At 42.9% G+C, this 24,485-nt stretch overlaps 3 protein-coding genes across 5 annotated transcripts in view; 1 reads left to right on the top strand and 2 right to left on the bottom strand.

The window, feature by feature from the left end:
- The window catches only part of eif5b (eukaryotic translation initiation factor 5B), a 13,940-nt gene extending 5,730 nt beyond the window's left edge, over positions 1-8,210 (top strand). Inside the window, exons 10-26 of the mRNA XM_068731079.1 lie at positions 154-252; positions 583-642; positions 731-1,005; positions 1,096-1,203; positions 1,316-1,426; positions 1,520-1,587; positions 1,893-2,034; positions 2,593-2,724; positions 2,955-3,137; positions 3,235-3,396; positions 4,141-4,272; positions 4,388-4,519; positions 4,656-4,732; positions 4,816-4,980; positions 5,121-5,259; positions 6,662-6,823; positions 7,519-8,210. Of these exons, the coding sequence (XP_068587180.1) occupies positions 154-252; positions 583-642; positions 731-1,005; positions 1,096-1,203; positions 1,316-1,426; positions 1,520-1,587; positions 1,893-2,034; positions 2,593-2,724; positions 2,955-3,137; positions 3,235-3,396; positions 4,141-4,272; positions 4,388-4,519; positions 4,656-4,732; positions 4,816-4,980; positions 5,121-5,259; positions 6,662-6,823; positions 7,519-7,626 (2,255 nt within the window). The 3' untranslated portion in view covers positions 7,627-8,210. The remainder of the gene's footprint in view (positions 1-153; positions 253-582; positions 643-730; positions 1,006-1,095; positions 1,204-1,315; positions 1,427-1,519; positions 1,588-1,892; positions 2,035-2,592; positions 2,725-2,954; positions 3,138-3,234; positions 3,397-4,140; positions 4,273-4,387; positions 4,520-4,655; positions 4,733-4,815; positions 4,981-5,120; positions 5,260-6,661; positions 6,824-7,518) is intronic.
- Positions 8,211-8,859: 649 nt separating this feature from the next.
- bco1l (beta-carotene oxygenase 1, like) lies at positions 8,860-15,038 on the bottom strand. The gene is made up of 11 exons (XM_068731090.1): positions 14,844-15,038; positions 14,116-14,244; positions 13,885-14,014; positions 13,589-13,736; positions 13,352-13,499; positions 12,130-12,350; positions 11,419-11,685; positions 11,238-11,343; positions 11,071-11,165; positions 9,980-10,091; positions 8,860-9,911 (listed from the first exon to the last, which is right to left on the bottom strand). Exons 1-11 carry the CDS (start codon positions 14,905-14,907, stop codon positions 9,757-9,759), a joined length of 1,575 nt encoding a protein of 524 aa, XP_068587191.1. The 5' UTR covers positions 14,908-15,038; the 3' UTR covers positions 8,860-9,756.
- A 1,702-nt stretch (positions 15,039-16,740) lies between these two features.
- The window catches only part of kalrnb (kalirin RhoGEF kinase b), a 31,808-nt gene continuing 24,063 nt past the window's right edge, over positions 16,741-24,485 (bottom strand). For all 3 annotated transcript variants that reach the window (XM_068731049.1, XM_068731058.1, XM_068731067.1), the window contains 16 exons: positions 23,710-23,754; positions 23,528-23,631; positions 23,258-23,389; positions 23,057-23,170; positions 22,706-22,776; positions 22,565-22,631; positions 22,379-22,482; positions 22,218-22,287; positions 21,646-21,732; positions 21,413-21,505; positions 21,191-21,241; positions 20,858-20,935; positions 20,177-20,362; positions 19,903-20,074; positions 19,640-19,785; positions 16,741-19,550 (listed from right to left, as the gene is read on the bottom strand). In XM_068731049.1, coding sequence (XP_068587150.1) covers positions 19,365-19,550; positions 19,640-19,785; positions 19,903-20,074; positions 20,177-20,362; positions 20,858-20,935; positions 21,191-21,241; positions 21,413-21,505; positions 21,646-21,732; positions 22,218-22,287; positions 22,379-22,482; positions 22,565-22,631; positions 22,706-22,776; positions 23,057-23,170; positions 23,258-23,389; positions 23,528-23,631; positions 23,710-23,754 — 1,706 coding nt within the window. In that variant the 3' untranslated portion in view covers positions 16,741-19,364. The remainder of the gene's footprint in view (positions 19,551-19,639; positions 19,786-19,902; positions 20,075-20,176; positions 20,363-20,857; positions 20,936-21,190; positions 21,242-21,412; positions 21,506-21,645; positions 21,733-22,217; positions 22,288-22,378; positions 22,483-22,564; positions 22,632-22,705; positions 22,777-23,056; positions 23,171-23,257; positions 23,390-23,527; positions 23,632-23,709; positions 23,755-24,485) is intronic.

The following is a 24,485-nucleotide window of genomic DNA, read 5'->3' as shown; positions in this document are numbered from 1 at the left end:
CTATTTATACACACATACAGTGTGTGTGTGTGTGTGTGTGTATATATATATATATATATATATATATATATATATATATATATATATATATATATATATATATATACACACACACGTGTATAAGTGGGTATAAATATGAAACCGTCCTCACAGAAACCTCAGAGGTGACCTCGCCGATCCCGGAGACGCCCGAGCCTGTTGCCATGGAAACAGAGGCCGAGACGCCGGCCGTGATGCCGCCTCCAGAGACAGGTGAGTGAGGAGTCAGGAGGAGTGATCTATCCTCGTGACAAACACTTCATCTTATGTCCTCCTCCTCTTTGTCCATCCTTGTCTCCTTTCCTCTCTCTGTCCATCTTTCCTCCTTGTCTCCTTTCCTTCTCTGTCCATCTTTCCTCCTTTCCTCCTCTCTGTCCATCTTTCCTCCTTGTCTCCTTTCCTCCTCTCTGTCCGTCTGTCCTCCTTGTCTCCTTTCCTCCTCTCTGTCCATCTTTCCTCCTTGTCTCCTTTCCTCCTCTCTGTCCTTCTGTCCTCCTGTTTTCCTTTTTGTCCGTCTGTCCTCATCTCTTCTTCTGTGGTCAGAGGTGAAACCAGAGCCGGCAGTAGACGACTGGGAGGCCATCGCCACCGATGAAGAGAAAGGTGAGGAGGAGGAGGAGCAATGAAGTATTAAATACCACCAATACTGCAGTCGTCGTACTATAAGTACTAATACCCTCTCTTGTCTCAGAGTTGAAGAAAGTCCACATCGAGGTGAAGGAGGACACCGGAGCTCCTCATCCTACGGGCAGTGACGAAGACGAGGAGGAGGACGAGGAGGAGGAGGATGAGGAGGAGGAAGACGACGAGGAGGAAAGCGAGGAGGAGAAGGAGGCGACGAAGGAGACGACGAGCCACGGGAAGAGGAGGGCGAAGGACAGCGAGGACGACAGCAGCTCGAGTGAGGACGACGACGGGAGGACGAAGGACGAGCGTCTGTACGACCGAGCCAAGAGGAGGATCGAGGTGAGAGGAGGAGGAGGAGGAGGAGGAGGAGAAGGACATGGACGGTGAGACTCCGCCTCTGACTCCTCCTCTTCCTGTGCGTTTCCATAGAAAAGGAGAGCAGACAACATGAAGAACATCGACCTGGACAGGCTGAGGTCTCCTGTGGTGTGTGTGCTGGGACACGTGGACACGGGGAAGACCAAGATCCTGGACAAGGTGAGCACCCACTTCCTGTTTACTTCCTGTTTACTTCTGTTTCTGGTGGTCCCGTGATAACCGTGTGTGTGTGTGTGTGTGTGTGTGTGTGTGTGTGTGTGTGTGTGTGTAGCTGAGACACACTAACGTTCAGGACGGAGAGGCCGGAGGAATCACTCAGCAGATAGGAGCCACCAACGTCCCCAAGGAGACGATCGAGGAGCAGACGAGGATGGTGAAGAACGTACGTATCGATGGTGTCACTGATTGTAACGTATCGATGATGTCATTCTGTGACCGCGTTGTTGACCTTTTGATCTCAATGTCGTTGGTTCAGTTTGAAAAAGAAAACCTCCGGATCCCCGGGATGCTGATCATCGACACACCGGGACACGAGTCCTTCAGGTACCAACACCACCAGTACTAACACCACCAGTACTAACACCACCAGTACTAACACCACCTGTACTAACACCACCTGTACTAACACCACCAGTACTAACACCACCAGTACTAACACTACACTGTTACAGTAGAAGTACTGATACCACAGTGTATACATTGTTAAGTATAGTGTGAGGTCACCCAGGTTGTGATGTTCTGAAGTGACCCAGGTTGTGATGTTCTGAAGTGACCCAGGTTGTGATGTTCTGAAGTGACCCAGGTTGTGATGTTCTGAAGTGACCCAGGTTGTGATGCTCCTCCCTCAGTAACCTGAGGAACAGAGGCAGCTCTCTGTGTGACATCGCCATCCTGGTGGTGGACATCATGCACGGTCTGGAGCCTCAGACGCTGGAGTCCATCAACCTGCTGAAGGAGAAGAAGTGTCCCTTCATCGTGGCCCTCAACAAGGTGGGTCACCACCTCCTTGTCCTCTTCCTCCTCCTCGCGGTGTTGCTCCTCCTCCTCGTCCTCCTTTTCTTCCTCCTCCTCACTATGTTGCTCTTCGTCCTCCTCTTCCTCCCCTACCAGCTCCTCCCCACGGTGTTGCTCCTCCTCTGTGTTGCTCCTCCTCTTCTTCCTCCTCCTCACTGTGTTGCTCTTCCCCCTCGTCCTCCTCTTCCTCCCCTACCTCCTCCTCCTCCTCACTGTGTTGCTCCTCCTCCTCGTCCTTCTCTTCCTCCCCTACCTCCTCCTCCTCACTGTGTTGCTCCTTCTCCTCATCTTCCTCCTCTTCCTCCCCTACCTCCTCCTCCTCACTGTGTTGCTCCTCCTCCTTGTCCTCCTCTTCTTCCTCCTCCTCACTGTGTTGCTCCTCCTCGTCCTCCTCTTCCTCCCCTACCACCTCCTCCTCCTCACTGTGTTGCTCCTCCTCCTCGTCCTCCTCTTCCTCCCCTACCTCCTCCTCCTCACAGTGTTGCTCCTGCTCTTCTTCCTCCTCACTGTGTTGCTCCTCCTCCTCTTCCTCAGGTTGACCGTCTCTATGACTGGAAGAGGAGTCCAGAGACGGACGTGGTGTCGACGCTGAAGAAGCAGAAGAAGAACACGAAGGACGAGTTTGACGAGCGAGTGAAGGCTGTCATCGTGGAGTTCGCTCAGCAGGTGTGACATCATCGCTCAATCCACCAATCGCAGAGCTCCTTTTCACATGTGTTGTATGTCGAGCTATCTGATTGGTTCGTAGACGTAGAAATCAAGTATATCGAGTGTTTTAGATGAAAGCCAGGATGTGTTCGAGGACCGTGGGAGAGATGTAAATCCTACCATAACGAGGGGTTTTTCGGGGATTGTTTTTAATAAATCATGCGCTTCTTTTTTGGGGTTCTTCTCAGGGTCTCAACGCCGCCCTGTTCTTCGAGAACAAAGACCCGCGGACCTTCGTGTCTCTGGTTCCCACCTCGGCCCACAGCGGAGACGGGATGGGGAACCTCATCGCCCTGCTGGTGGAGCTCACCCAGACCATGTTAGCTCGTAGGCTAGCTCACTGTGACGAGCTGAGGGCCCAGGTCATGGAGGTGAGACGGGGTGTCTGTCTGTCTGTCTGTCTGTCTGTCTGTCTGTCTGTCTCCACCGGTCCACCGAGTGGTCTCATGATGAAGTCCATGTTTCCAGGTGAAAGCTCTTCCCGGTATGGGGACAACGATAGACGTGATCCTGATCAACGGGGTCCTGAGGGAGGGAGAGACCATCATCGTTCCGGGGGTGGAGGGACCAATCGTAACGCAGATACGGGGGCTGCTGCTGCCCCCCCCTCTGAAGGAGCTCAGAGTCAAGGTGAGCTTCAAAATAAAAGACCTGAGAGAGGTCTGGGGTTCTTCCTCCTCTTCTTCTTTGTCCTCCTCCTCGTCCTCATCATCCTCCTCTTCCTCTTCTTCTTCGTCCTCTTCCTCCTTATTCCTCCTCTTCCTCCCTCTTTCCTCTTCCTCTCTCCTCCTCTTCCTACTCATCCTCTTCCTTCTTGTTGTCCTCTTCCTCCTTCCTCTTTAGTCTTCGTACTTCTCTTCCTCCTCCTTTCCTCTTCCTTTCTCTTCCTCCTTGTCCTCCTCTTCCATCTTCGTCCTCCTTTTTCTCTTTCTCTCGCCTCCTTCTCTTCCACTTCTTCTAGCTCCTCCTCCTCTTTCTCCTGTGTCCTAAAGTATCTGTGATTGGTTAATTGATGTGTTGATCCTGTGATTGGTTAATTGATGTATTGATCCTGTGATTGGTTAATTGATGTATTGATCCTGTGATTGGTTAATTGGTTAATTGATGTATTGATCCTGTGATTGGTTAATTGGTTAATTGATGTATTGATCCTGTGATTGGTTAATTGGTTAATTGATGTATTGATCCTGTGATTGGTTGGTTGGTTAATTGATGTATTGATCCTGTGATTGGTTAATTGATGTATTGATCCTGTGATTGGTTAATTGATGTATTGATCCTGTGATTGGTTAATTGGTTAATTGATGTATTGATCCTGTGATTGGTTAATTGGTTAATTGATGTATTGATCCTGTGATTGGTTGGTTGGTTCAGAACCAGTATGAGAAGCACAAGGAGGTGTGTACGGCTCAGGGAGTGAAGATTCTGGGTAAAGACCTGGAGAAGACTCTGGCAGGACTCCCTCTGCTGGTGGCTCACAAGGAGGATGAGATCCCAGTGCTGAGGGTAACACACACACACACACACACACACACACACACACACACACACACACACACACACCTACAGGAGTGTGTGTGTCTCCCAGTGTGCTGACTGTCTGTCTGTCTGCTGGTTCCAGGATGAACTGATCCGGGAGCTCAAACAGACTCTGAGCTGCATCAAACTGGAGGAGAAAGGAGTTTATGTTCAGGCGTCAACACTGGGCTCCCTGGAGGCTCTGCTGGAGTTCTTGAGGACCTCTAAGGTCCCTGTGAGTACCTGTCTGTCTGTCTGTCTGTCTCCTGATACTACAGCTGTGCATTTAAATCTCTCTCTCTGTGTGTGTGTAATCGGGGTATTTTACTCTGAAAAGCAGCAGGAAGTTGACCTCTTGTGTGTCTCTGCAGTACGCCGGCATCAACATCGGTCCAGTTCACAAGAAGGACGTGATGAAGGCGTCCACCATGCTGGAGCACGACCTGCAGTACGTCCCCGAATACACACACACACACACACACACACACACATCCGTGTATACGTGTGTATTTATATTTAAAATACCCACAGGTACGCAGTGATCCTGGCCTTCGACGTGAAGGTGGAGAGGGAGAGTCAGGAGATGGCCGACAGTCTGGGAGTCCGGATCTTCTGGGCCGAGATCATCTACCATCTGTTTGACTCCTTCACCAAGTTCAGAGAGGACTACAAGAAGGCCAAGCAGGACGAGTACAAGTACACGCTCCACTCTGTATACTACTCTGTTCTCTGTGTTCAAGTACTGCAGGACGAGTACCAGTACACGCTCCACTCTGTATACTCTGTGTTTAAGTACTGCAGGAGATGAATGATGAGGTTTTTAACGTGTTTTCTAGGAATATTGCAGTTTTCCCAGCGAAGCTTAAAGTTCTTCCTCAGTTCATCTTTAACTCCAGAGACCCGATCGTGATGGGGGTCACCATCGAGGCCGGAGTCCTGAGGCAGGGGACCCCCCTCTGTGTCCCCAGTAAAGGAGTAAGACCCCCACTCTAACTCCTCCTCTTCATCCTTTCTCCTCCTCCTTTCTCTTCCACCTCCTCTTCCTCCTCCTCCCCCTCTTCTTCATCCTCCTCCTCCTCTGTCTTCTTCCTCTTCCCCCTCCTCCTCTTCTTCATCCTCCTCCTTTCTCTTCTTCCTCCTCCTCCCCCTCTTCTTCCTCCTCTTCCTTTCTCTTCCACCTCTTTCTCTTCCTTCTCTTCCTCCACCTCTTCCTCCTCTTTCTCCTCCTCCTCTTCCTCCTCCTCCTCCCCCTCTTCTTCTTTCTCCTCCTCTTCTTCCTCCTCTTCCTTTCTCTTCCACCTGTTCCTCCTCCTCTTTCTCCTCCTCTTCCTCCACCTCCTCTTCCTCCTGTCTTTCCTCCTCCTCTTCCTGCACCTCCTCTTCCTCCTCCTGTCTTTCCTCCTCCTCCTCCTCCTCCCCCTCTTCTTTCTCCTCTTCCTTTCTCTTCCACCTCCTCCTCTTTCTCCTCCTCCACCTCCTCTTCCTCCCCCTCTTCTTCATCCTCCTCCTCCTCTGTCTTCTTCCTCTTCCCCCTCCTCTTCATCCTCCTCCTTTTCTTCATCCTCCTCCTTTCTCTTCTTCCTCCTCCTCCTTCCCCTCCTCCTCTTCTTCATCCTCCTCCTTTCTCTTCTTCATCCTCCCCTCTTCTTCCTCCTCCTTTCTCTTCTTCCACCTCCTCCTCCCCCTCTTCTTCCTCCTCTTCCTTTCTCTTCCACCTCCTCCTCTTTCTCCTCCTCCACCTCCTCTTCCTCCCCCTCTTCTTCATCCTCCTCCTCCTCTGTCTTCTTCCTCTTCCCCCTCCTCTTCATCCTCCTCCTTTTCTTCATCCTCCTCCTTTCTCTTCTTCCTCCTCCTCCTTCCCCTCCTCCTCTTCTTCATCCTCCTTCTCTTCTTCATCCTCCTCCTTTCTCTTCTTCATCCTCCCCCTCTTCTTCCTCCTCCTTTCTCTTCTTCCTCCTCCTCCTCTCCCTCTTCTTCCTCCTCTTCCTTTCTCTTCCACCTCTTTCTCTTCCTCCTCCTCTTTCTCCTCCACCTCTTCGTCCTCCTCCTCCTCTTCCTCCCCCTCTTCTTCTTTCTCCTTCTCTTCCACCTCTTTCTCTTCCACCTGTTCCTCCTCCTCTTTCTCCACCTCCTCTTCCTCCTGTCTTTCCTCCTCCTCTTCCTGCACCTCCTTTTCCTCCTCCTGTCTTTCCTCCTCCTCCCCCTCTTCTTCCTCCTCTTCCTTTCTCTTCCACCTCCTCCTCTTTCTCCTCCTCCACCTCCTCTTCCTCCCCCTGTCTTTCCTCCTCCCCCTTTTCCTCCTCTTTTTCACCCCCCTCGCCCCCCCCCATCCCACACCCTTTCAAAATAAAGTGTGTTGCTCTCCTTGTGTTGTCAGTTCGTGGACATCGGCATCGTGACGAGCATCGAGATGAACCACAAGTCTGTGGAGAGCGCTAAGAAGGGTCAAGAGATCTGCATCAAGATAGAACCCGTTCCAGGAGAGTCGCCCAAGATGTACGGACGACATTTTGAAGCCACCGACTTCATCGTCAGCAAGGTGAGGGGGAGGAGGAGGGGGAGGAGGAGGAGGAGGAGGAGAATTTAAGTTGAGTTGAGTCGAGAAAACACCTGCAGCGTTTTTAATGAATTTGTGTTTATAATTAATTGATTCAATTTATGGGATTTATTCATCATATTTTAATTTTATTTTTTGTAACATTATTTTTTTCAATTAGTAATTTATTTATTTTTAATTAATTTATAACTTTTAATTACTTAATTTCTGTATTCATGAAATTATCTCATTAATTAATATATATTTTCTTATATATTTTTAACTAATTCAGTAATTTATTTTGAAATACAATTTGATAAATATATATACATATATATATATGTATATATATATATATGTATATATATATATATGTATATATATATATATATATATGTGTATATATATATATATATATATATATATATATATATATATATATATATGTGTATATATATATATATATATATATATATGTATATATATATATATATATATATATATATTTGAATTAATTCATATACTTTTATTTTAACATTTTCAATTAATTTATTTTAATTATGATAATGAAACCGTATCAATGAATCAATCAGTGACATAACATCCAGACCTCTGAATGACTGATCATAGTTTTCAGTCTGACGGGCTTTTATTGTGAAACACCAGCAGGAAGTGATGCGTTTCTGTGTGTTTCTCAGATCACGCGGGCGTCCATCGACGCTCTGAAGAACTGGTTCAGAGACGAGATGCAGAAAACCGACTGGCAGCTGATCATGGAGCTGAAGAAGACCTTTGAGATCATCTGAGGGACCTCTCACACACACACACACACACACACACACACACACACACACACACACACACACACACACACACACACACTTCCTCCCGTAGACAATGCTGGAAAAGGGAAAGGGACAAAACTAAAAACTGAAAGAAAAGTGTTTTTCTGTGAGAAACAAACTGTTTTTTCCGCTGTTGTGCAACAGTGAAAGTTAACACACTACACACACACACACACACACACACACACACACACACACACAGTATTCCAACGTGCCTGTTTTTCAGCATCAACGTTGTTATTATTTCTTCTTCTCTGGTTTGTGGCTTTGTGTCCCAGGCTCCGCCCTCTTTTCTCCTTCACCAGACTTAACGAGGAGCCAATGTGCAGCCAAACACAGGTGCATTATGGGATTTGTATTGAGCAGCGGCGGGGCTGGAAGAGGAGGACGTAAAAAACGTATTTTTTTCTGGTTTTCACAAAAGACAAAAAAATCATTGAAGCGGCGTCGTTGACTTTAAAGACTTTAAAGACTCGGGTTGAATGACGGAAGATTTTAAACTGTTTCTGCTGATGTAATAAACTCTGATTCTGATGAAACATGAAGAGCTTTCACTTCTGTTCTCTGTTCAGAAGAAGAAACTCTACGACTGTCGCGTACATAAAGAATGCTGTTGTTTGAGAAGCTTTTTATTTCTTGATCTTTACAAAGAAAATGAAGTTACAAACTGAACTTTTGCATTTGAATTTGAATTATGTTTCTTCATGTGAAAACAAGATTTCACAAATAATTCTGCAAAAATCAACATTCTTTCAAATTTAAATGCAAAAGTCTAGTTTGCAAATACAATTTAGTTTAAAATGCAGAACTGCAAAATAATATTTGTCAATCATATTTTGCATTTTTAAACCTGAAAAAAAAGTGATTTTTTTTTTAAATCCTTGTCAAACATAAACACACAAATTTAATTTAAATTAATTTATCGACAGCCGCAGACTTTCATAGTCTGAAACGTTTAAATTACAGTATTAAGAATACGTTTTATTTTGTTGTATTACGTAATATAAATATGTATTTATTTATAAATATATATATTTATGAAAATCTATATATACTGTGTATATATATATTACACAGACAAAGAGATGAAACCAGATCCGTTTCTGACAAAAACTACCCGGCTTCTGACTTTGCAAAAATATTTGCAATGCAAATAGAAAAAAGAAAGAATTAAAGTGTATTGTTTACAAACTGTGATGTATAAATGTGTTTATTACTCGGTGTTCAGCGGAGAGGAAACAATCACAGCAGCTGATTTCAGGGTTTTAACATTTTTACATTGCAGTTTGAGACCTGGACAATTAAAAGACATGAAATTAGAGACGGATAGCTGTTACTGTTAATAGTAACTTCTAACTTACAAATCGAGATAAATATCATTCCAGAAAAATGTAATCAAAGCATTGAAAGAGTTTTAGTTTCCCATTACAATTAACATATTTCTACTCAACAGCAAATGTCAACAGCACAGTTTAAGCCTTGGGCTGATTGTAATTATTAAAATGAAGTTTTAATGTAAAACATGAACACATTTGGCCGTTTGTCTCATTTTATTTGAGTATCTGCTGCCTGAATTCAGGATATATATATATATATAAATATATATATTTGTACATATATTTATATAAATATATGTATATAAATATATATATACATATATTTATATAAATAAATATATACGTATATAAATATATATATTTATATTTTTATACATATATTTATATAAATAAATATATACGTGTATAAATATACTGACAAACTCAGTCCAATAAAATAGAGATCAATGTTTTAACTATTGGCTTTAGTGGAAAACAGACATTTCTAATACAGATTAGATCTAAATAAAACAAATGTCTTAAAAAATATATCTTTCTGTGCAAAAAATCTGTCCTGAGGATGGGACTTTAAACGGGTACATCCTCTGGGGAGCAGGACATTTCATGGATATCTGCCTAAACTTTAACACATCTCTTGTAGAATGCATTACAAAATTAAGAATGTTTAAATAAACAAAACAAAGGAGAACTGAACCTTCTCTTCACGAGAATAAAATTAGAATAAATACTGAATCCAGCGGGTTTGTTTTGGCCGTCAGACGGCGGCCGGGATGAAATGTCCGTGAAGGTCCATGTGGACGTTGGCCGGGATGGAGGCCCGGGCGATCTCCTCGAAGGTCTTGGCGTCGAGGACGAGCATGAACGGGGAGATGTTCGGATCCGGAGAGATCACGGACGATAAGATCACGCCTGAAAGAAAGAAATCGGTCAGAATCGGTCGGGTATTTAATCCCGAGATAAGCAATGGCGTTGCTCACCGTCGTCTTCCTCAACGGCGCCCGGAGACGCCACGAACACCGGCTCCGAAGGGAAGCAGTTCTCCTGCTGCCACTCCATGTGTCTCCGGGTGACGATGTCAAACTTGGCCATCTGTTGGACGAACGAGAGAGAATTGAAGTCTATTCCGATTCAGAGAGCTACGATGCAATTTACTCAACAACTGGCGACTCATCTTGATGCATCTCTTCAAACAAATCCTCCCGTTATCGGCACGCATTCCTCGGTGCTTCCATGACTTTAGCTTTGGTTTGGTTGTAGAGTGTCGCTGTGTCCGTGCAAACCTAGAGATGGAAAGTCTATCTCCGGTATCCAAAGTGTGCAGCGTAGTGCTCTGGTTCTCAATGACTTGAGTAGGGGCGCAAATCGTTGCACAAAAAAAAGTTGCGATCTATTTTGTGATTCGCATCACCCTTTTCCGAGTCGGGCGGAAGAAGAAGAAGAAGAAGAAGCGATATGCTTCCATTCGTTAGCTTTTAAGCCAAGGGGGTACCTTCACAAAAACCTAAAGAAGACGCATGTGTTTTACGTCTGTTGCGCTCAGGGGCAGCGATAAGGAACGGACAGCTCGGTGTCACAATTGTTATGGGAAATCACAATGTCGAGAATTGAGTCATGATTTTTCATGCATCTAAGAATCAATATTTTTCCCCCAAACCCCTACAAAGTACAGCAGAGGCTGATGGGAATGCACTTTTGCAGATATTTGGTCATAAACAAAAGTGTTAGACAAATTAAAAAGCCGTTCTCGAGCTCGCTCTGTTGGCCGGTCCACTACAATTCAGTTTTTGTTCTCGGAGGCTTGAATTTGCCATGGAAGTCAAGTGTGTGAGGTCACACTCTGGGGATCATGAAAATATCTGACCCAAACTTTATGGCAATGCGTCTAATATTTGTTGAGATATTTCACTTTAAAACCAACAGAAAAAATTATGGTGACATGAAATGAAAAATCAGGAGGATCAACAAGTGGGATTCATCCTCTGGGGAACACGAGTGTTTGAGATGTTTCAGTCTGGACCAAACCGGTGGAACGATCGACAGACACTTTTGGTTGTCGGAGGTGTTTCACCTTGTTGGGATGAGGCGACCACTCCACCCTGGAGCCGTAGAAGTATCGGTACTTCTTTGCGTTGAAGTTGTAGTTGATCCCCGGCAGCTCCAGACCTGAGGAGGAACCGGTACTCGTTAGCTCGGGAAGAATTAAACGTTTTTTAAATCGGTGTGCGGCTAACGAACCGTCAAACAGAGCTTCTGGCTGGCAGTAGACGGAGCCGTTCTCCTGCATCACCGCCTGGGCCGTCGTGTCCGTCAGGCTCACCAAGTTGGATCCTCTGGGGGCGTCCTGGAGAACCACAAGCTGTCAACACATGCGACTCGTAGAAGTCGTCTCTGGTGTGTTTTGGTAGTCGGACTTCACCTTGTGGACGTCGAGCGGCAGGACGAACCTCTGGCACACCGGCGGCGCAAATCTTTTGTTAGCCTGAATGAAGTCGTTGGTCTCCTGCCTCATGTTCTGGATGTAGAACATCTCGTACAGGTTGCTGTTCTTGTAGGCGATCAGGTCGAAGACCACGTGGCCGTCGGCCTCGTACGCGTTGATGTGGTGGAAGACCACCAGGGCGTCGCCGTAGAAACGGGTGGACACGGCCCGTCCCGTCTTTCTGTTGACGACGTGGAACAAAGTCTGGGGAAGGAAAAGCAAACGGTTCTAATGTCGATCTGCAGACCTGTTGGAGGGTTAGTCAGCGGTAAACACACCTGGGTCAGGTGAAAAGCATGTTTTATTTAAACCATCACCAAAACTTCACCCTTTATCTCAGCCAGAAGCTGTAAAAACCCTCATTATCGTAAGATTTTCATCTCTCCATGGGTCCTTGAACACGTCATGTGACAAAAATTAAATGTCTGAAAAAGTAAAACCCCAGCCACACTTAGTAAATAGAACTACATTTATTGTTGGACCACAAGCTGAAACACGTCCAACAATTAAGTTCTGCATACCACAAGTGTTGCTGGAGGTTTTTTGGGGACAATATAACTAAACCATAGCCTTGCTTTGCCGTCACAACATCCAGTTTGATTGACTTTCATTGTCATTTGGAAATAAGAGTGTAAGTGGGGGACTCACGATGTCATCCTCATCAAATTTGAGGCAGCTGCCCCAGTTGACCCCTCTGAAGTAGGCGGTGGCCAGTTTGACGATGTCCAGTTTGAAGGGCTGCTCCACGAACACGATGTAGTTGTCGGTCATGCCGAAGCTGTGGAAGTAACTCGGGAACAGAGTGGAACGAAACGGGATCGAACACACCTGCTGGACTTTCCTCAGCGCCGGCTTCTTGTGCTCTTTATCTGGAAAAAAATACATCTCAACACTGAAAGTACTTTTATTATTATCGGATGTTTATTTGACTTGTGCAAAAGAAAATTGGGGATTGTTGACAACTCTGGAGATGAACGTCTGGCTAGTTAGCGAGCTAGCTTGTCCCTCTCCTAGCGGTGGGGAGTGAGGTTCAGTGTAGCATTAAAGCATGGTGGAATTAGTAAGATAGCCAATTAGCCTGTTGTCTGCAAGTCTCTCAAGCTTCCACCATGCTTTTGTGCTACACTGATTCCAGACAATTAGCCAAACAAGTTGTTACTCTCCAAGCTTGGCAACGTTAATACTCCACTGCTTGTTTTAGTCGTTACTGTAAAACCTCACCTCTTTGAGTTGCCGTAAGTTTTTATTACTTTATATATGAATTAGACCGCTTCAACGGTCGCAATGGCAACGGTACACATAACAAAAGGCCGCCGCTCTGATCGTTCTGCTACGTTGGTTTGAACGGGAATGTCTCCTGTTTCTATGGTTGCATCATTCATGTTGATCCTCTGACTTTTCATCTAGCGCCACCATCAAGTCAACATGTTTATGACCAAATTACTGCAGAACTAAAGACTTTCATCTGCCTCAGCTGGACACTTAGTTTTGTTTTCTTTCTAAGAGGCTGCAAGTGTCTTAGCATCACAACCTTTCCTCAAAATATTACTTCTTTAATCCTTAATTCTCCATTGAATATGCTTTTGTCTGAAAAAGAGAAACCAGGCGGTATACGGTATCTTCTGCCACGCTGCCAATCTTTTAGGACTTTACTGATATCACGTCTGTTTCCAGGACAGTCTGATTGCAGCATCATAAAACAATTTAGATAAAAACGTGACTTCTGGAGCTCAGGTACAATAAAGTAACTTTATCGCTGTAAATAATCTAAAATACAAAGTTCTCCTGCAGTAAAGACATCCAGCATCCACATGAACACCAGATCTTTGAGGGTTTTGAAGTCAAATCAGATTCCTGTGGGCCACCTCACCTGAAGCATCAGCTGGGACTTTGAAGATGACGTATTTAGGCAGGCCCAGGCCCATAATGGCGGTGCCCATGTTGTAGGTGTTGCCCTCGTCGTCATAGTGAGGGTGAGCCGTCGCCAGGTTCAGAGCGATGTGGTTCCTGTAGTTAATCTAGAATTTGGAGTCGAGGTTGTACAGAGAAAACATGATTAATTTGAGGCAGTATTTGTACTTTGAGGAGGCGATGGAGACCAACTTACCCTGCCGACAGTTTCAAGGGTAGCGGGATCAATCTGGTTCATGTAGTTGACCTCGGAGGAGGCGTAGTAGTCTTGACCGTAGCGGATGATGTTGATCAGGTTGTTATCGGTGAAGTCAGGGATGACGTTGATGAGGTGTGTGAATGCCCTATAGAGAGTTTGAGAAAAGTTAACCTGTACAACCAATAGATGAACCTGACGTTAGCATAGAAGTAGGTCCTGGATGGATTAAAACAGATCTCCACTTATTCTGGATAGACTGAAACAGATCTTTACCTATTCTGGATGGACTGTACCTGGAGAAGATGTTTTTGCAGGGATCTGGGTAGATCATGGTTCCAAACTCGGAGACGACGATCCTGTTGGCCTTGATGTTCCTTTTGTACGTATCACTCTTCAGAAACTTACTCCTGTAGGTCACCTCACCTGAAACAACATCACCTCTTGGTAAAGTCTCACAGCAACGAGTTTAACTTTCCTTCAGTGAGATCATGTTTCATGTAAATCTTAATTTTTTTTCGTCTCACCGTTGGCAAAGGTGAAGCTGTGAAGGAGCGACATGCCGTCAAACCAGTGGTTGTACTCGGAGCTGCCCACGGAGAAAAGGCCCGGTCCGTTCCTCAGCAGAGTTCCCTGCAGCCATGACGGGATGGACCCTGCAGGTCAGTGGTCACACAGCTATGTTACCTCGTTTACTGTCATTGGGATATTCCTGTTAAATGCCCGACTTTGTGATACTACGACTCAGAGGGGAAACAAGAATGTAAACAAGAAGATGAAATAAAACAAAAAAAGAACAACTCTCCCCACTGTGATGATTGGTGAATGGTCTACTTCATGCATAAATAAATAAATAGATATATATATATAAATATATATATATATATATATATATATATATATATATATATATATATATATATACACTGTGGAACATTGTTTAATGATCAAGTTCACAATCTGTTGTTATGCCACAGTATTTATTTTAATATTTCCAATACATTTTCATTTCAACACTGTCCTGTGGATTAAAATATCACATTTTTATCTTTTAAACAACAAAAAACAATGCTGCTTGTAAAAATAAATAAACTACAGTGACCTGCTGCTTCAAATAGTTTACACATGAAATCTTTATTAGGATATACTTTATATAATCCTCTGACAAAAGTTCTGCATCTGAAACTAAATCAGTTTATGAACAACTTATTCAAATGTTTTCTTTATAAAACACCTGAGACTCTTTCAAACTCACCTTTCACCTGAGCTTTCACCGGCTCGGGAGTTTCCAATCCATTTATTGCAAAAATCGACTGCATGTTTCTCAATCTACAAGCCTTGTGTGTATATTTCCCAGAGTGCACCACTTCAGCAAACTTGAACACACGGAGTGACAGCAGCTGATCTTATGTAGCCTCCGTCGGTCAACGTGATGATCTCCAGATCTCAGAAAACGTATAAACTTAGTGGATTATGTAACCGCTCTGCTGTGGACTTCACTCTGCTTTTCACAATAAAAGACTGTGCGGTGGTGGTGGGGGGGGGGGCCTCTGACCTCCTTAAAGCGCCACGTGATCACTGTGAGCGCAACATGGACTGAGCTTTATTTGGGCCTCAGTCAACGAAATAAGAATTTAAGAATGAGTCCAACTAAACAAATGTACTTTTAACATTTCCATCATCAATGTCACTTTTCTCGACAGCGTTCCTTAAAAAAAACAGTGATAAGTTTCAGTGCAGACGCTGTGTTTTACTGCGAATCTACATCGATTCATTACCTGCTTGTGCTTTTAATTTGAAAGGGAACATGCTGACACAAAAAGGTGCTGCCAAAAGAATCCTTGAACCGACTGATTATCTGTGAACGGACGATAACGAGCCGGTCGTGATGACATCTAATCCCACTATTGCCCATCTGAATCCTGTCATAAACTATATATATATATGTATCTATAAATGTATCTATAAAACAGTACATTTTTAACACACAACTACAATATTTAGTTTAAACCCATTTATTTACATTTTAAATCTGAGTAATAAAGTGAACTTCAGACTCGCTTTATCTCCTGCTGTGTAATTGGTTTAATTTGTTTACTGCTTTATAGCCTCTCTTATCAGGATTTAACTGCTCTGTGACGGTCCACGCCGACAGATAACTCAACCTAGAAATAATAATAAGTGTGATGCTTTTAGGAGGAAAAAGTAACGTTAAGGAAAAACACTTTGAATCCAGAGAGTAGAGTTCATGTCTCGCTCTAAGCATTGAGTCAGCGTTATGAGATCATATAAACAACACATGATAATACTACAAACTGATGACATGTACGAAAGACACAAAAACATTGTTGTTGCTGCATCCTACGTATTGTAGAAACTCCTGAACCAAAGAAAAGACGTGATTGTGTGAGAGGACGAATGTCTCTGATGCTTTTATTTTGTAGAAAGTCTTTTTACTTATAGGTGTTATTTAGTTTAGTAGACAGAAAAAAAAACAATGTTTAGTGGTTCAAGATTAACAAACTGAAAGAGACAAAGATCCTTTGAGCAACAGCTGAATACAAAGAGAAGAAATCAACGTCATTGGTCAAAGAAGCTTAGATTTAAATAGGAACAGCTTCCTGTTTCAAGAGTTTCACAATAAAAGCAGCCGAGAACAAGCTCATTCTACATCTAGTTCAACAGGAGTCTGTCATGTGATACAAACTGTTTGACTTGTAAATAAAAACATCTGGTGACTTTTCGGTTATTATTGACGGAGAGAAGAACATCGTCAGTGTATCGACTGATTCAGAACTTTTCAATGAATACATTTCACAAAATACACCTAAAATTACAATGTTATGCTATAATATAATATATATAATATATATTGTAATATATTATTAGCAGACTAAATGGACACAAATTATATTTATTTCTGTCTAAACTACATGAACTTCATGTTTTTTAACCTTATTTTATTTCTTAATCAAGAGTATAACATAGGGAGCTATGTCTATTACCAGACTATTTATAAGCTATAATCAGACATTCCTTAAATCATCAACTTGTCTAACACTAATCAACATCAGTAGGTATATAATCAATAACAATAATATATAGATTTATGGATTCACAAAGAATAAAGCACCACGTACAGATAGTTTTTTGGATGAAAAATGAAGTTTATTACAAACAACGACAGAGCTGTTAGCGGTCAGTTAGCAGCTGTTAGTTCTGTACAAATAACACTGTTTGATTGGTGAGTTGAGTTTGCCGATCGGCAACAAGGCTAGATCTCAAACAGCACCCTACGCCCTTCGTAGTGCACTATTTTCACAACCTAAAACCCGCCGTAGTGCACTACTTTACATCTTAAACCTCTTGTGGTGCACGCTACATCCTCCGTAGTGCACTACCTCCCCATTAGGCCCCTTCATAGTGTGCTATTTCCCTCCTTAAACCCTGCTTAGTGCACTACCTTCCTTCTTCTTTAGTGCACCCTATATCCTTTACAGTGCACTACCATCCATCCTAAAACCTGCATAGTGCACTATATTGTTTCCTAAACTCTTCATAATGCACTCCTTTCCTCTTTACACCATCTTTGTAGTGCACTACCATCCATCCTAAAATCTTTCTAGTGCACTCCAAGTTCTCTAGTTGTGACGTTTGTAGACATTTTTTAAAGATATTGGACCCCACAGACGATACTTTTCTTTGTTTTCTACTCTTTGTTGTTGTTGTTGTTGTTGTTGACATTAACATTCCTGGAAAAGAAAACAAAGGTAGCGTCCATTTTTAAAAAAGTGTCCTTCACCTCATTAACGCCGCGGTAACATGTGACGGGAAAGACGAGTTGCAGAGCGTTCTCGTCATTAAGATGGGATATAAATACTGTGAATAAGTTCGTATTTAAATACTTTGAACAACAGACTTGAGGAGTCCATGTTTCTTCCTGTTTCGCGGGACATGAATGCGGCGTTAAAGAGCATTTAAGAGCAACACCCTCAGCAGGTTAAACTCAGGACATTTCTTGTAGCGTGTGAATACATTGAAGTTTTTGTCCTTTTGTCTTTCATAACTTTACATGTTTTACAAGTAATAGTTTGAATAATGAAAGAGGATTTTAATGCCGTAACAGTGCATGAGAACTCTTAACAATTTTAACCTGCTGAGACGCACAATAACCGGTGTGTGTTGCCCTTTAACGCAACTCGGTTCTCAAAATTCCAACCTCCTGAGCTGCATTTGAAGGCAGCGTTCCACCTTAAACTCCTTTTATAGTTTCCTATGTCACTCCCTACACCCTTCACAGTGCACTACTTCCCACCTTAAGCCCTCTGTAGTGCACTTGATGGGGCTGCGTAGCTCCTTAAGGACCGGGGTGTTGTCTGAGAATGGCACCAGAGAAACAGAGAGAGAGAGAGAGGGACAGGTAGAGAGACAGTTTTCAGTGTCCAGAGTTAGTGGAGTAGCAGTTGGAGGTCTGGTCTATTTACAGGAACAAGAAATGCATAATATCCAAACTAACCAGAGCTGCATGCACAACAGGGGGAGGAAGGGAAGGAGAGGAGGAAGGGAAGGAGAGGAGGAAGGGACGGCGGCAGCTCTGGTTCGCTAAAAAGACAAAAAAACTGGTGTCACCGCAAACACAACGAGTCGTCATGGAAACGCTACACCGGGACACCACCTAACTGTCCGTGGAAAAACACACACAGGACGTCGTCAATAACACACACACACACACACACACACACACACACACACACACACACATTCTCTCTCACACACACACACATACATACAAACAATATGACAAAACAGTTTCTCTTTTTTTTCTAGTTGAGGTGAAAAACAGCTTCTATTATTTCTTAATTATCATAATCATCATAGTTAAATCTTCATCATCATAGCAGTGGGGTGTTTGTGTGGAGTGTGTGGAGTGTGTGTGTGTGTGTGTGTGTGTGTGTGTGTGTGTGTGTGTGTGTGTGTGTGTCCTCAGTCTGTTTATACACACTATTAACAGGATGACAGGCAGAGAGAGAGAGGGCCGTTGTGATTGGCTGACGGGTCTTTTCCACCTCTTCTCTTCCAGGAGGCTTTTTTTTTTTTTGTAATTGTCTCTTGTTTCAGCTTCCTGGAATCACAGTTTGTTGTCGTCGGTGATGACGATGTGGTCATGTGGCCTCCCTCCCGCTGACATCACACAGGAGTCTGTGACGTCACCATTGCTCGGGGGGGCAGTAAACTGGACGGCGACGTCTGATTGGACGTGGCGAGGACTGGAGGCGTGTTTTTGGTTGAATGTTGAAGCACCAGGAGGGAGGAGACTAACAGTACCTGCTGCTGGGACTTTCTAATACTGGCAGGTAATCAGGGTTTAAAGTGTGTCAGGAAACTTCATTATGTCAGTTATGACTGTGGAGCCTGGAGGATGGAGCTATCTGTCCCAACATAAGGGTCGGGACCCTCCAAGGAGTCGCAGGGTAGAAAGTTATGTTCCGTCTCTGAAACGCTGGATAGTTTTGACTTGAAACCCCCGACAACGCCGGGAAAATAACTGTTAAAATCACAGAGAATGCATCCAGGATGGTGGCGCTACAGGAAACATCTGTAGTTGTTTAGATATTTTAGGTTGTATCGGACATCGCCACCTTAAGGCTACACCTCTCACCGTCATAAAAGAATTTCCCAGCATGCCTCTGGCCCTGTTACCTTGCAGTATTTTATGCGTGTACTCGTAGTAAACCGGACTCTGCTGTCAGTGTATTGTCGCGTATATTTGTGTTTGTCAGTGTGTGTTGAGAATGCTGCGTGCCACCCAGCCCTCGGCGGCCGGCGAGTCGCTGTTGGCCGGCCGGTACACCAGACTCTGACCCTGCTGGTTGGATGCCAAAATCTGAACCTTCTCCCCCCGAAACACGGAGATCTCGTCCTCCCGGACCGCCACAAAGTCCTGCAACACCAGTACCAGCTCCTATGGGGGGTCAATATTCACATTTAGCAATAATCACAAGATAAGAAATCAAGTATGAGAGGGTACGATAAGAAGGAGGGAGTCCAAACCTGGTCGTCCTGCTCGCTGTCTGGAGGAGGCTGAGGGGCGTGGCCGTTGGGCGTGGGCGGGGCCGATGGCGGTCGCCCTGACGACAAAGGCCGGGTCACCGAGATCCCGCCCTCTTTCCTCTGGTACTCAATGGGAGACTGAAGAGCTGTTGGGAGTTCAAACAGATTCAGGTTCAACTCCTAATCAAGGAGGTTCAAGATTAAGGCCATTCAAAGACATCCAAGACTGTTTCGGGGAGACTCAAGGATGTGGATGTACTCACCTGACAGGAAGTTGTTCTGTGCGTCCAGCAGGGTGGCGATGGTCTCTACCCAGGTGGTCTTGATGCTGGCGGAGGACGCCTGCAGCGTGAAGCGCTCCGCCGAACCCCGAGACCACAACACGAACTTACAGGGTTCCCCGTCCACGCTGTCCTGCATCGCCAGGTAACTCACCTGATCACACACACAAACAAAATGACTCCCATCATTCCCAGCGTGAACCAGTCAGAACACACACATCCATGTCTTGAGCCAATATAAAGCCTTCAGTCCAACCTTGATGCTGTTCTTGAACTGGTATCCCGGGTTGTTGGAGCCTTTGCGCAACAGTTCGCTGAAAATGACGATCTGCTCGAACAGGAACACTCGGCGCTCTTTACTGCGAGACAGAACTCCTCCGTCCTGCTCCCAGACACAGAAGGTCTCCTGCTGCAGCAGCTTCCCCTGAGACGTCAGCTTCCCCTGGACCACAAGGACAAAGGTGAGAGTCCTCCGGGTTCTATTCTGGGTCCTCCATTACTTGTTTTTCGTTCACTTTGAGGCAACAGAACAAGATGAAAACTCCAACATAAATAAATAACTTTCACCTTATTATGTAGTTGTGGCTAACATGCTAGCAAAGAGCTGCCTTAGAGCGACATTATCGCGCTTTAACATATAATATATGCTATATATTAAGATAATAATGAATTGTGGGGTTCCTCAGGGTTCTATTCTCGGCCCTTTATATTTACATTTTGGTGAAAACAGTGTTTTTTTTGTCTACTTGTGGGAACAGAAGCCTCTGACATATTATCAGAATATAAAGTAGTTAAATGTATTGATCGTTGTAGTTTGTATCTTAACTCACAGTGTTGACTAACAGACAGACGTCGGTCGTTTTGTTTCCTACTTTGTTCTTTACCTTCATGGAGCTTTTATTACCAGTCGGAGCTCGTTGCTCGTGGTTTGTTTTACCTCGTATCCCTGCAGGCGTCCCAGGTTCATCATGTCGTTGCAGCGCTTTGGCACCAATGACATCAGCTCCACTGCCTTCTGCACACACACACACACACACACACACACACACACAGTTTAATATTACCAAAGTTTAATGATTCACCGTCCTGCGTAAATCATCACCACCATCACGACAAAACCACATTCTTCGAATTATTCTGGTTCACTGAACAATAATAATAATCCCACTCTCAAAAAAAGTAGTGTACTAAAACTTTAAATGTGTACAACAAGTAGAGGAAAAGGGTTCTTACGTGTTTTATATTTAAATATGAAAACAAAAGGATTTACCTCGATCTCTTCACAGTCGAGTCCTGCTTTGGACGTATACTTGAGAAAATCCTGAAAGACAGACAAGTGCTTTAAATAATACTATATATACACATATATATACGTATGTATATATATATATATATATATATATATATATATACATACGTATATATATATATATATATATATATATATAGGTATATATAGTATTTTATATAATGTCAGTAGACCCTCACAGACCTTCAGCAGAAGCTGGTATTTGGTGATTCTCTGGATGGGTTTGATCAGATAATCACTGATCGACATCCTGCAGCTGATCTCATGCTGGATGTCCTGCAGACAGACAGACAGACAGACAGACAGGTTCATTCGTCTGTCTTTGTGTTGCAGAACAATTATTTCATCGAGAACCCGTCAGTTCTCTGCTGCTCCGCTCTCATTCAAAGATCAGTGCTATTAAATATTGTGTTTACCTCGAAGAAGCTCTCGTACTCGATGACGATGAACTCTGACCTCGGCTTGTTCTGACAGTAAACCACGTACATGTGGAGGCGACGCTCCTGCAGCAGACACACACACACACACACACACACACACACACACACACACTTACTTATTAACATGCTTTAGTGTGTATTTCACTGCATTTCTGCAGTACTGTGACATGTAATGTGTGTATTTATAGACCAACACTTTAATTTGTGTTAGTGCTGTAGTAAGTTATACTACTTCTACTCCACTACATCTAGTAAATATTGCACTTTTTACTACATACATAAAAAACTTGCAGTACTACTCTATCAATCTACACAGTACTTTACAAAGTATCTAAAATCGGTGTACATGTATTTTGTTAGTGATACAAACGACGACACTACATTTATTTCCTTTTGAATAAAAAAAATACATATATATATAAACAAATATATATTAAATATATATTAAATATATATATTTAATATATATTTAATATACTCTCTACTGCAGCTTTTAAACCAGATAAAATTAAAATGATTATTAATAACTTTATTTTGGTAAAACTCACGTGTCGGATGAAGAGGTCGGCCAGCAGGTCGTGATTCTGAACACATCGGTCCAACTCCACCAGGAAGAAACTGAACACACACACACACACACACAGTGAGTCAGTGAGACTTCTATTATCAATAATATAATTATTAATATTATTAATAATGTGTGACGGACTCGCGGTGCCAGTCGTAGATCTGCTGGATGTTTCCAAAGACGATCTTGTCTTTTCCTCTCATGTCCTCTGGGATCCCTCGGACCTCCAGCCGGGACATGAAGCCCTGAGACACAAACACAATATTTATATATTATATATTATATTTATATAAGTAATTTAAACTCATTGTATATAAACTAACTCACCTCCACGATCACAGCCAGGTCCTTCACGTAGTCCTTCTCTGATTGGATCATCTCGTTCACAACAAACCTGAAAAACACAGACGTTTAAAATCTTTTTCTTTTTGATTTTCACACATTTATTATTTTTATTGTTTGTCTCACATTCGTCCTCTCAGAGCTTTGTTCCTCTGCTCCGTGTCCGACTCGTTGGAGCCCTGATCCGAATCCAGAGCCTGGAGAACAAAATATAAGAAATACACAACAGTTAGAGAAATGTTAAAAATACAACAATTAGAGAAATGTTAAAAATACAACAGTTAGAGAAATGTTAAAAATACAACAGTTAGAGAAATGTTAAAAATACAACAGTTAGAGAAATGTTAAAAATACAACAGTTAGAGAAATGTAAAAAAATACAACAATTAGAGAAATAAAAAAACAACGTTTAAATGTCTCAAACTTGAATTCTGGTGTTCTATATGTTGTGTCTTAATGAAATAAAAGAATAAAAACCTCGGGGTTGTTTGGGTCTTTGATGATCTGCATAGGAGGAGGTAAAAGGGTGTTGCTTTCCTCCTCTGGCTCCTCCTCCCCTCCGCTCTGCCCCGCCTCCTCCTTTCTCGCCTTCTGCTCAAAAACAAAACATAACATCTTTTATCTTTCCGGTGGTCGCTGTGTTTCTTTGTATGTTTTTTTTTTGTGTTTTTATTTTACCGCCTGTGCGTTGCCGGTGATGGGCGTGGCCAGCTCTGGCCTGTTGTCCCGCCTCCTGGTTCTGATTGGAGGTTTCTTCTGTCCGTCGGCTTTGCCCTGACTCAGCCTCCGGACGGGACTCGTCAACCAGCGCTGCAACAAACACAAAATCTGTACTACCACTTTCCTTTTTGTTGCATATATGTGTATAAAGAGGTATTTTCATACTCATGATAGTAGTACTACAACAAGAGAGTTTTGTGACTGATGACAGTACTACGTGTTGTGTACCTTCAGGGTGTTTCCGGTTCCAGAGCCGCTGCGTTTTGGCCCCGGAGAGCTGACGGCGCCTCCTGGAGCCCCGCCCACTCCGAACGCCGCGGGGCAGACGGCACCTGAAACAAAAAGATCACGGTGAGTTCACTGTACGTCAGCGGGGTCAGGAAATGTGAGTGTCGGGGAGGTCGTCTCACTTTGGCCTGACGTCTGGAGTCCATCAGAGCCGTAGAGACCGGAGTCTGAAGAGAAAACAAATATTAATATTAATTATAATAACATTATTAATATGTATAATATTAATACACTATTAATAAATAATATGAATATGATATAAATATATAATATAAATAATCACAATAATATTAAGAAGAAAGAAACGACAGGAAATTAAAATTCCACATATGAAGTATTTAAGGTAACTTAGAAGTAAAAAGAAAATCATAAATAACACAAGAAGAAAAACAACAAAAAATATATGTGTGTGTGTGTGTGTGTGTGTGTGTGTGTATAAAAGAGTTGCACATTAAAAAAAGGAACTAAACATAAAGAATAAAATAATAAATAGAAAATAATATAATAATAAAAAGACGGGTACCTTTTTATTTATTTGTTGTTATTATAGTAATATATTAATACAAATATATTCACATAAAAACTATAATATAAGGTAGCTTAGGCATCAAACAAACAATAAAAAATAAAATAAAAAACAACAAAAAAAGTAACAAATACACGTGTAAAAGTTGCACATAAGTGATATTAATTAGACACAAATAATAAATTGATCTAATAATTAATTGTCATAGTGAATATTCACATTAATTTACACGTTTTATTACACGTTTTATTTCACCCAAAAAAATGCAGGAAACTACTTAAAAATATAGAATAATACAAGTATTTTTAAATCTTGTGTCTCTACAATACTCTAAAAGTGGCCATTTAGCATTTTGAGTACTATTACATTTGA

The sequence above is a fragment of the Cebidichthys violaceus genome, unplaced genomic scaffold, assembly GCF_023349555.1.
Source record: "Cebidichthys violaceus isolate CVI_PGR_0920_01 unplaced genomic scaffold, fCebVio1.0.p SCAF_103, whole genome shotgun sequence".
Taxonomy (NCBI): domain Eukaryota; kingdom Metazoa; phylum Chordata; class Actinopteri; order Perciformes; family Stichaeidae; genus Cebidichthys; species Cebidichthys violaceus.
The sequence above is the reverse complement of the archived record's forward strand: the minus strand, read 5'-3'. Positions and strand labels throughout refer to the sequence as shown.

Bases quoted from the DNA above. Each gene is read 5' to 3' on its own strand.
- bco1l (XM_068731090.1), bottom strand. From the start codon at position 14,907: ATGCAGTCGATTTTTGCAATAAATGGATTGGAAACTCCCGAGCCGGTG. The intron at 14,015-14,115 runs GTGAGACGAAAA...ATGTTGTTTCAG, and splicing joins CAGCTTCACCTTTGCCAACG to GTGAGGTGACCTACAGGAGT. The intron at 13,500-13,588 runs GTAAGTTGGTCT...TCCAAATTCTAG, and splicing joins CCCTTGAAACTGTCGGCAGG to ATTAACTACAGGAACCACAT.